The sequence below is a fragment of the Canis aureus genome, chromosome 3 (genome assembly GCF_053574225.1).
Source record: "Canis aureus isolate CA01 chromosome 3, VMU_Caureus_v.1.0, whole genome shotgun sequence".
NCBI classification, from domain to species: domain Eukaryota; kingdom Metazoa; phylum Chordata; class Mammalia; order Carnivora; family Canidae; genus Canis; species Canis aureus.
The window spans coordinates 37,814,486-37,826,814 of record NC_135613.1 but is presented as its reverse complement, the minus strand read 5'-3'; the positions used below and the strand labels follow the sequence as shown (position 1 = coordinate 37,826,814).

Genomic DNA, 12,329 nt, shown 5'->3' with positions numbered 1-12,329 from the left:
TAGTATTTTAATAAATGCTTGACATGATGCTTTCTCCCCAATTACTCCAAAATACATTTTAGAAAGTAGTATCATTTTCATCCACAATTATACTATTATCATTCTTAAGAGAATTTATAGTAATTCCTTATTAAAAATAAATATCCTGTCCATATGCAAATTTTTTGTCTCAAAATACAGTTTTACCATTGGTTTATTCAAATTCGAATCCACCAAGTCCATGTGTTGCATTTAGTTGTTTTGTCCCTTACATCTCTTTGACTTCAGAACAGTGCCCCCCTCCCTTTTGTTTTGTTTTTAAACATACCATTGACTTGTTGAATAAATCTAGTTTCAACATTCTTTATTTATGTGATTACTTTTTTGTGATATCGTTTAACTGCTGTTAAAAAACAAAGTTCAACTGAGTAAATTTAAAGACCAGATTGGCTTTATTCAGTGATTTGTGAATTAGGCAGCAGCTGGTCTAGCAATAGAAAGGAGCTCCAAATAACTGAACAAAATGGGAGACTTCTATAAGCAGAAGAGGACAGGGACAAGGAAAGAGGGGTTACCCATATTTCTTTGGGGGTTGAAAGGGATCTACTGGAAGATTACCTTACTAAATGCTGACTGGGAAATTCTAGATTTACTGGTTTAAGATTCCATTTCTGGAAGAGGTTCAAACTGCAGTTAGGTTAGCTATTAAGTCTTGGTTTGCTAATGTGGGGCTTACCACAAATGAGTCTGTTTTGGGCCTGTTGCTCCTCTCTTCTTTTTTTAACACTTGTTTCTCTGTATACCTGTAAACAGAAGTTAAATTTTGGCAGGAATATTTTATAGGCAGTGTAGCTATGCTTTATATTGTTTCACATCAGGATTCTTTTAATTTGGCTACTCCACATTTAATGATGCTACATTTACCTAGGGGTTGGATGGTGATAGCCTGGTCCTTCTCTTGTCAACATGATTTTCCCTTGTATGGCCAGCAAGTGATTGTAGGTTAATGATTTAGCGCTCTGTAAATATCCAGTTTTTCAGCAACCTGAGAAGTTTTTTTGATTGAGGGGAACTGTCATTGTCCTCTGTCTCAAAAGGCTAACCTGCATGTGTGTCTTCAGGAGGAATCTATGTAAAAAAAAGAAAGAAGGGAATCAGAACAGCCAAATCAAATCTAATGGAAGAAAAGATGTTACAGCCACATTTTTCTCCTATTCAAGAATAGATTTAAGAGATAGATAAGAGATTTAAAAAAAAATAAGAATGACAGTGAGTACATAAAGGTTGAAAAGAAAGATGATTGTAGGTTATTGTATTTAAAAGATATTTTGTGTGTGAGTGTCCTTAACTAATAATATCACAAGGACCCTCATCTAAACTAAATCTAAGAATAACAACAAAAAGCCTCTGAAATGCCCATTTCCTTCCTGTAAGGTAAGCTTCAAAGAGTAGAAAAATCTAAAACAAAAACAAAAACAAATTTCAGGTATAATTTAAAAGTTTTCCTGCTTAGGAGAGGATAGCCTAGGTGCCCCCCTGAAGCTGGCATGAGAAGGCTGATTTAACTACATTGAAAGTGACAGAAGAAGAAAGAATGACTTCTAAGATACATCTGTTCTGGAAAATTGCTAAACTTATGAATACAACAAACAAGCTGTAAAACTTTCAGTGAAGGCTGTAAAGAGCAGAACTGATGCCCCAAGCAAAGGCTCGTTGATGCTAGATATAAAGGAACATAGCACAACCAAATTAAAACACCCAAAGCTAAAAAATAAGTCTAAAAAAATGAAGGAACACTGAAAAGACACAGGAAATCAAGCTACATAAAACTGTGGAAAAGACGACCAATACCTTCATTTATGTCTTAATTTCGTTGACTATTTTTTCTATAACACATCTCATTTAGATGTGTTATAGATTTAGATAACATTTCTTAAGATGGATTTTTAGAACCCCAGAGCATCATGCCTGAGATGCCCTGAAATGACAATGCCTAGACATTTAAATTGTCAAGTGTTTAATCTTCATCACAAAGATAGGATTTTATAAGTTGCCAAGTATAAAGAGAAAATATAGTCACATATGAGTAAGAATGACTTTACATCTTACCTTTTAGACTTTGGAGAAGTCTAAGCATTTACGGGAAAAGAAATAAAGCCAAAAAAAAATAGTGGCAGTAATACACTTTGGTATGCTATCTAGCCAAACCAACTTTTCCTTCTTTAAGATAGAAGATCCCTTAATACATGGAACACATAAAACAGTGAAGTACTTAGTAGCTAGCAATTCTCTTTGCAGAATCTATGATGATAAAAAATAGAATTTATAGTTTAATCTGTTTACAAATGATTATGATTCTAGCTTGCCCCGGGCTATTCTTAGAAAACCACAGATAGAGTAAGTAGTTAATAAAGAATTGAATTGAAAGTATGAAAAAATAAGATTCAACTGACACAAAAAACTAAATGCTATGAAAAAGATGTATTTTTTTCCCCAAATGTACATACATCTTCAGAAAAATACTGGTCTTAAATTGGACAAAAATACATATACTTAATATGAAAATATTATGGTTAAAATTATCAGAACATAGTACATTAAAATTAATATAACAAAAATTAAAATATGGTCACCCACATGAAAATTAAAATAAAATTCTTGTGTATATAAGACAAGAAAGAAATGCATAGACAAGAAGAGCATGCCTTAGAATCAAAGAAAATTGTAATGGTTGTAGTTATATTTTCATGGATTGCTGTCAAACCTATATGTAAAGAAAAAAATTATCAATTTTATGTCTGTATTAGTAAAAGAGAAAAAGAGAAAGGAAATCAAGAAATATAGTGTACCTCAGACAGGGAAAATAAAATTAAGCAGAAATAAACAAAATTATAATAGTTGATTGTTTCAGAAATTTTGTCAAAGTGAAAATTACTAAATCAGTTAGTTAGACAAAGAGGATCAGGAGAAGAGCTACGATAATTAACATACAGGAAAACCAAAATACTTGAGAGAATGTTATTTTTAGGTAGATGATGTTAATTAATGGCTCAGGTCAAAATCAGAAGTAATTAAAGTGTGTGCATGCATGAGCATGTATGTGTGAGAGAGAGAGAACTGCCAGAGTGGATATAGCTAGAAGTAGAAATTGTAACTAGAATGTACCTCCTCAAATTAATTTTTGAAGAAAGAGGTAAGGTATAATTAAATCAAATAAATAAAAACAACTGTATCAGAAACCCAGAGTCATAACAAATTAGCAAAGGAAAGAGCACCTAGCCCTGATGGGGATTTACTTTGGAGAATTTTTGAAAGTTTAAAGAACAGTTATTCAGTGAATAATTAACTCTAGCTTCAAAATATAGAAAGGGGCATTGCTAATTATCTGATTCATTTTATGAACATTTTGTTTTGACAAATTGATAAAAATACCACCTTTAAAAGAATTTATGGACTGGAGTCATTAACCAGCAAACAGTACAGTACTAGGTGACAATAATTATTTACTTGGAGCAAGTAAATTATCCTCAAATACATGGGTAGCATAATAAAAGCAGTGCTGTTAACACAGAGGAAGGAACTCAGGACTCATTTTTTATTCCTTCTCTATATGCTGTCCACGAGAAGATCTTGTCTACTGCCCCTTCTCCATCACCATCATCCCTTACCTGGATTGACTGCAGTCATATCCTATTTTAATCTTTTCCATTTTCCACCTCATCCCCCAACAGCCTGTTTGCAGTACAGTAGCCAGAATGATCTTTTAAATGTCATTTCCCTACATAAAACCTTTTAGCAGCATCTCTTGAATTTAGAATAAAAATCCCGACTCCTTGCTCAGCCTTTAAGTCAGGTAATTTGGCTGCTGCTTCCTTCTTCAGCTTTTTCACATGCTCCTCTCCCCCAGATTGTCCTGGATTCCAGTTCTTTCATACTGAGCTTGTTTCCTCCTCACTGCTCCCCTGCTGACTCTGCAGCCTGAAATATTCTTCCCTCAGCTCCTTACACAAATGCCATCTCCCTTCAGAAATTTTCCTTGATTCCCCCAGTTTCAAATAGCCCTTCCTCTGTGCATTCTCTAACAAAGTTCTCGGTTTTGTCTCTTCACACACTTAACTAAAATGCTCTTGTTGACTTGCTTATTGTCTGACTCCTCCTCTTAAGAATGTAAGGCCCTTACTCACTGCTATATCCTTAGTGCCCTTGACAGTGTCTGAGATGCTTAATGAATATTTGTTACATGATTGCATGATAGGTCATTATAGGCAAGATAACTAAAATAATATTGGGTTGAAAATAGAAAAATGGGGCAGTGCAGTTGAGTAGCAGTTACATTCCCTCATGGGAGTTTAGCATATAGAAAACTAAGAATTGATAATGGGAAAAGGATGCTTAAGTAGTATAAAAATAGCAGTGGTCTTGGGAGCTTTGGGTTTTAATTCTGACCTGCCTACCTAATTTTGCAGAAGTTATCTAATCCAACCTTCAGGTTCTTCATCTGTAAAATTGCAATAACATTATCTCTTGGCTGATGTACGTACTTGAGTGTGTGTGTGGGGGTAAGGTCCTGCTTCCTTCCCTCTTTCCTTCCCTCCCTCTCTTATAAGGCACTTCAATAATAAACATACTCCATTGGGACCAAGATTTCAAAAGTGCTTCATACCATAGCACCAGTTGAGATAACGTAAGTAAAATACCTGGCATAGTTCAGGGCACATAGGAGATGAACAGTATGGTAGTTTCTTCCACCTCTAGTGGGAATCTGTAGGCTAACCGATTCTGTAGTTAACTCCAGTCTTCCTTGGGATTCTTAGAATTTGTGTGTGTGTGTGTGTGTGTATATTTTTTTTTTTTAAGATTTTATCTATTTATTCATGAAAGAGAGAGAGATTGAGAGACAGAGGCAGAGACATTAGGCAGAAGGAGAAGCAGACTCTTCATGGGGAACCTGATATGGGACTCAATCCTAGGACACTGGGATCACGACCTGAGCCAAAGAGGGACAGACGCTTAATCACTGAGCCACCCAGGTGTCCCAGAACTGTATATTTTTATTATTAGAGTACATTCTTGCTTTCTCTTAGACTCTCAACTCTTGAGAGTGTCTTCCCTATGACATTTATCATAATGATTTATTCATAGCTTGTGTTCTATAGGTGTTTCTTTAAAATTCAGCATGCATTTATTAAGTGCCTGTTATGTGCAGTGCATAAAGTTAAATGTAGAAAACAAAGTAAAGGCAATGGAAGGGCATATCCTTCTAGTTGTGTATAGTGGGAAAATATTGCTCACTTTTAAAGAGATATTTAATAAATGTATTTAATAAGACAGATTTGAATTTATAAAAATAAAATATGTTGACACCCTGAAATTTGGTAAAATAAATGTGGAAAAAAAGGAAAGTAAGAAATAAAAATATTTCACCAACATAGGTGATAAAATCTTACTATGCAAAATAGATGAAATTTGATAGAAATGTATGTGGTTTGTAATAGGGTTTTGTTAGATGGAGGAGAGAAACAAATCACACATGTAGAAATATTAAGAGAAAACCTTTATGAAAAATAAAAAAAGAAAAATACATAGTTTTTCTAGCAATTAAGCATAGCTTATACATCTCAAAAGGACATTTATTTAGTAAAAAATGTATTTAAGAAACAAAATATGGTGCAAAAAAAACTAGTACAAAAGCATTGTATAAAAGCATCAAAAGCAAAAACAACAAAAGTGGGTTTTAATCCCTTTTTTTCTAAGCCCTTTCACTTTTATGCCCCTCTTAATTTTTTTTTATTAGACTATTTTTAAGAGCAGTTTTAGGTTCACAGCAAAATGTCATGGAGGTACAGGAGAGATTTCCCATATACTCCTTGCCTCTGCTAGGTTCCCCCACTATCAAAGTCCTGCACCAGAGTGGTACATTTATTACAAAAGATGAATCTACACTGGCCCATCTTCAGGACCCAAAGTCCATTTATATGAGGGTTCACTCTTGGTGTATATTCTGTGGGTTGTGACAAATACAATGACTTGTATTCACCATTACAGTGTCACACAGTAGTTTCATTGCTCTAAAAATACCCTCTCTCCCTGCTCAGCCTCGACAACCATGGGTCTTTTTAGTATCTCCATAGTTTGCCTTTTCCAAAATGTTACGTGTGTAGCAGGAATCATATGTTATACAGCCTTTTTAGATAGATTTTTTTGGCTTAAAAAATTTAAGTTTCCTTCCTGAGTTTTCCTGGCTTGATAGATCATTCCTTCTTAGTGCTCAGTAATATTCCACTATCTAGATGTAATACAGATTATTATTTCTCCATTTACCTACTAAGGTAACCAAATTCTAAGGACATTTGGTTTCTCCAAGTTTGAGCAGTTATGAATAAAGCTGCAATAAACATTTGCCAAGCAATTTTTTGTTCCCTGCCAGTCACTTAACCTCTTTGGGGTTCAGTTTCCTCAATCTGTAAACTGTACTTGATGATTTCTAAGGATTCTGAGGTTTGAGATGATACAGTTATCTGGATAAAAATCATGAAATATTATGTTATACTGATTATGAATAACTTTTGTAGGCCTTTATGCTGAAAACATTATAAGTTGGCAAAGCCTTCCTGGTAGAAAGCAATCTGGTCCTGTATAAACTAAAATTATACTCTGTTCTGATCATTCTGTTTTGGGGGTATACTTCAAGTAAACCCAAATGGAGGTTATAAAATAACATTTTTTCTTTAAGCAAAGATTTTCATAGGGTAATTTGTTATTTATTTTTAAATACTGTATTTATTTAGAAAGAGAATGCATGCATGTGCACACAAGTAGGGGGGTGGGATACAGGGAGAGGGTGAAGTCAACTCCCCACTGAGCAGGGAGCCCTATGCAGGGCTTGATCTCAGGACCTGAGATCCTGACCTGAGCTTAGGCAGCTGCTTAACCGACTGAGCTACCCAGGCACCCCCATAGGGTAATTTATTAAACAAAACAAAACAAAAAAACCTATGGAAACAATTCAAGTACCCTGTAATGGGGAAATGCAGGGTAAATTGTGTGAGGGCAGGGGCCATGACTATTCAGACTGATGTGTGCTTAGCACCTCACTCAATGTGGTGTTCCAAATATTGGCTGAATGTGAAAATGCTGAAAAAGAACTTAGGGGAGAGAGAAGACCTTTCACTGAATATAAAAGATTATATGGCATTCTGCTTTTCCTTTCATTTGCTGCTTCACCTCTCTCATGGCTTCACTCAGCTGTTACCAGCTCTTACCTGCTGGACTCCATACTTGCCCCTTTACTGACCCCAGTGAATGTCTTAGGCATGTGATATAGCAGCCATAATGTAGTGGCTTCTCACTTGGAAAAGGACATCACCGTGGTTGGAAAGGAGTAGACCATGTGTCCCCATTTTGCCAGGGCAGTCTCAGTCTGTGCTTGAGGTCTCACTGCAAATCGTAATAGAATCTTCCACTCTTACAGGTGGCTGGGTTCAGACAGCAGGGCACCATTTAGCTGAGGGTCTGTCTTTTTGTTGTGAAACATTTGCTTAATTTTTCAGTTCGGTTTACTGTAATAAACATTTTTTTTTTTTAATGCTCAGTATATGATTGTGAGATACAAAGAAAATTCAGATAAGGCCCAGTCACCACAGAATTTCACTTTAATGCTTTTTCCTCTTTAGTTTATTTTGGTAACTCATAGTCCTTTGGAATCAGAAGTGTTCCTAGGTCCAAGCTTCTGCCCTGGCCTCATCAATTTTTTTTTGGTTTGCCTCTGGCTTCATGCCTTTCTCTCCCTTGGAACTTAAAGGAATACTCTTTTAAGAACCTGTGCTCCTACCACGTGGCACTCTGGGTGTTTGGGATGATGGAATTCCTCACTCAAACCCTTTTGAGCTTGCTCCTAGGCTCTCTTCCCTTGGATACATGTACACAAGACCCCTCACAGTGCCTGCTAAACCAGGGATGGGAGGAGAAGGGAATGGATGGCAGGTCAGTGGCAGGAGGATGGCCAGGCTCCCTGCAACCTTATATGTTGCAGAATTCAACCCTGCTTTTCAGGGTTACTTTCAATGTATATTCTTCAAAGTAGGAGAATAGAACATATTTTTTGTAGTAGTTTATTAGCTTGACTTACCGCTTTCAATATTTAAGCATGATATTTGAGCGTCCAGTTACATTCTTGCCATGAATCCCACAGATATCAGGGGCAGGCCCACTCATAGTAAAACCTAGAATCCTTACCATGACACATGAGATCATACATAATCTGCTCTTGCCCCTACCCTGCTCACTGCAGCTGCGCTGGCTTCCTCATTGTTCCAGAACAGTCCAGGCATGCTCCCATTTCAGATCTTCACACTTCCTGCTGCTGCCTCTTGGAATGCTCTTCTTCCAAGTACCCATGTGACCTCTTCCCTCATGTCCTTCAGGTCTCCCTCCCTCCTCGCTGCACCACCCCTACAAGCAGCACCCCCTCCCCACTGCCATCATTATTTTATCAGTGAAACCTCACCGGGCTAATCTTTCCAAAATTTTACTAACCCCCAAATACTGACTGTCTCCTTCCCTGCTTTACTTACTTCCCTTAACATGCATCACTATAAAAAGTTAGAATAAAAAACTAAACTAGGTCCCTCCCCTAAATATCTTTCTTTTAACCCCCATTAGATATAAAATGTTTTTTCCTTAAAAATTTTCTATTTTAGAAAAAAAAAATTCTATTTTAGTTTTTATGTCTTTTTTGGTATATTTTTTTTATTGGAGTTCGATTTGCCAATATATAGTATAACACCCAAGTGCTCATCCCATCAAGTGCTGCCCTCAGTGCCCATCACCCAGTCACCCCATTCCCCTGCCCACCTCCCCTTCACTACCCCTTGTTTGTTTCCCAGAGTTAGGAGCCTCTCATGTTGTCACCCTCTCTGATATTTCCCACTCATTTTCTCTCCTTTCCCCTATAATCCCTTTCACTATTTTTTATATTCCCTGTATGAATGAAACCAGAGTTTTTATGTCTTAAGGTCATTTATGTATCCACTTTAAAGAATCACATAGATCTCCAAGTCTAGTTATTTAAAGCTGCAGTCCCTCTACCTTGCCCTAAATTTTTTAAGGGTAACCATTTTCAGCTCTCTTAAATGATACTTTTGGTATTTCCCACCATAACTATATAACAAACATACTTATATTGCTACTTCCTAACTTTTCAGTTTTAGGCATTACCAGTTTACTTACTCTGTAGGGGATGAGAACTAAGCTTCCCCTTACCATTGGGGCATACCCCATGCACATACACACATGGTCAGCTGTCAGCTTTCCCTCTTCCCAGTATTTAGTTGTGATTTTGGATAGGTCAAGCTTCGGTGTTTTTAAAACTGTTAAACGCCCCTCACAGCTGAGCCATGTTGTATACTGTGACTACTTTTCCTATAGCATTTTATTTTTCCTGGAATTAAAAACTATCATTATTTTGATTTGTTTACTTTCCTAGGTTATTAGCATCAGTGCTCCCTCGACTGCCCTAGTTATGTGTATCTTCTTTGAGTATGTTCACATTTCTACATGCATTGTTTTCTTTTCTGAGTCTTCAGCTCTTTTAAAATCTGGATGGATGTTCTTACGATCAGGCCTAGCTTGACTAAAATCATAGACACATAAGAAGTCTTGTTTATTCCAATAGGACATCAGTCAGTCACTTCAGATATTCATTACTGTGTGAACAAATAATGAAAATGTAACTATGTTTCTTGAATTTCTGTATGGTTCTCTTTCATGTATTGTAATTAAGACACCTTTTATTCCAAAAAATACAGAATGTTTTCTTATATTTAATTGTATTACAAAGAGCATATTAGGAATTACTGGAAAAATTTTAATACATTTATGTATGTATATTTTTGTATTATTTCTAGGCTCTTAAAATTAGAGAGATCTGTAATTGCCCACCACTTTCAGGACCAGACCCTCGATTACTATTCAAACTCAGCATGAAGCATTTTCTGGAAGAATCGGAGAAAGAAAACCTAAAAATCACTGCTGAGAAACAGAAAATGGATACTCTTACCATTCAACAACAGAAGCAAATACCCTTAACATACATAGTTGAGAAAAGAACTGGCAGTTGAATTAAAATTTATGAGACACGGGATATATGAAGAATGTATCAACTCTTACCATTTTTATGTTACTTTTTAAAAAATGATGTTTGAGATAAAAAAATGTATATTCAGGGTCAAATCATGTATATTACAAGTATTATCTAAATTCTTCAAGGTATTTTCATGAAATATTGATGTATTTTAATCTATTTTAAAATATCTTCAATGAGGAAAATGTCACAGAATAAATTTATATTCCACATTTTACTCTGTCTCATACTTGCTTTTCATTTGGAAGGCAGACCTCTAGTGGATGAAAAATCAGAATGTGCAGTAATTCTTAATGTAGAGAGAGTTATGGCCGAGCCTAAACTGGGATTCAGAGTCTGGGTGGTTATGATGAACTGGGAAACTGACCATCTGAAGTATCCGTTTGCAGAAATTGACTTGCACTAGGATAGGATTATGTGGAATAGGGGACCTTGGGATGGAGAATTTCCTGGCCCTCGCTTATGGACTCTGAGGGGAAAAGGGCTATCTAGGCAGAAGCTAAACTGTTTCCACAGGAGGGAAAAGTAGTGACCTTTGTGGTCCAAGTGACAGAGTGAGAAACAAAATGGCAAGAGAGGGTCGCTTCCTTGCAAACATAGTGTGCCACTGACAGTCCAAAGTCCTAACAGAAAGTTGTATCATCTTGGCTCCTTTACAATAGTATGATTTGGGAATCTCAGGGGTTCTCAGAGAAGCCAGTGACCCCGTTCTCATTGAGGGAATACCCAGGAGGGGCAGGAGAAGGTGCAGCCCCCAAGTTGATCTCCCTGGGCAGCAGACATCACCTAAGGGCTGGAAGAAGATGGGGCAGGGAGCACAAGGCACAGCCCTAGCAGTGCTCAGAAATTACTGTTACAGAAGTCTGGAAATAAGTTTCTAAAATGTATTATTATTTGTATAAAATTATCTGTACTCCCAAACTGGTGAAGTCTAGTGATGTTAAGTTTCTATTCACAAGAGGGACATTATTCTTGAAACACGTTATATTAAGTAGTTTATTGGAGAATTAAAAGGGAAAGAAACTATCTTTTATTGACTGTGTACTATGAGCTGGGACCCATGAAGGAGGTTGCAGCGGTCTCCTTTCACGGTGAGAACCAGGCTTGGAGAGGTTATGTAGTATACCCGGTGTCTCTCACCTAGAAAGAGCAAACCTAGATTATCTGACTGCACATCTGTCCATCTTCACAACTCGCAGGTACCTAAAACTAAGCTATCAGAGAAACAGGCACCATCTCCAGGTGTGTGTTAGCTTCCTCATGTATGGCTTCAGTCAGGTAAAAATCTAATTATAAAATCAGGATCACTTCTCTGCAAGATGTCATTTCAGGTGTTCCTTCTCAGACCCTTCTACCAAAAACTGTACATGAAGAGCCTGGGTGAGGCAGGTTAGCAGATAAGAATCTCTCCCTCTGCCTGTAGAAGCTGGTGACTCCTCATTTGGGATGTGTCCTGACACATTTCCTTAGACAAAATAGGTACCTAGCTGTTAAGAGAATTTCAGGGGCTCTTTAAATTACCAGAGATTCCTGGTAAGGAATGTCTTGATCTGTACATAAGACAACACTTGCAAGGAGGAGATTCAGATTAACTGTTCTTCTGGTCGTTGTTCACACTCTGACCATGATTGCAGTTCTGTCAGAGGCTCTCCATAACATGTAAAGTCATTTGGAGAATGTCACCTAGAGGTAAACAGTAAAACACACCGTTAGATTTCCCTGTAGATTTCCTAAGAAAATAGTGTAGTGGAGGCCCTAGTCTATTTTTCCTTCCATCCCATTATCACATCTAATTGTACTGTTCAGACTTTCCAGGAAACATATACAAGTTGACAGAGCACAAAATATATAGAGAATACCTTATAGGGAATATAAAAAAGATATATTTTTTTAACCCATGGGATCAATAAATGTAAAAGAAATGTTACATTTCAGCTCAGGGTTTTAGGAGAACTTAAATAGCAGTTGAAATGTAATATAATATGTATACGCAAGGTCTAAGTTGTATATGGAAAAGACCTAAGTTCTGCATTTAGTTGCATACCATTACTGTCAGGGCTTTTCATATACCCAGAGGATTTAGGTGTCATTGGCTAGTTGCTCAGTTGTTAGGAGCATGATGCCAATAAATACAGGGCACAAATTCAATCTAATCTCTCTAGAACCTGGGCAGTTGTACAACTGTCCTCTGAAACCAAACGAAAGAACA

The 12,329-nt window shown here is 36.8% G+C and overlaps 1 protein-coding gene across 3 annotated transcripts in view; it reads left to right on the top strand.

Moving 5' to 3' along the window:
• The window catches only part of OMA1 (OMA1 zinc metallopeptidase), a 71,991-nt gene extending 61,654 nt beyond the window's left edge, over positions 1 to 10,337 (top strand). For all 3 annotated transcript variants that reach the window (XM_077891954.1, XM_077891955.1, XM_077891956.1), the window contains one exon: positions 9,885 to 10,337. In XM_077891954.1, coding sequence (XP_077748080.1) covers positions 9,885 to 10,097 — 213 coding nt within the window. In that variant the 3' untranslated portion in view covers positions 10,098 to 10,337. The remainder of the gene's footprint in view (positions 1 to 9,884) is intronic.
• Positions 10,338 to 12,329: the final 1,992 nt, after the last annotated feature.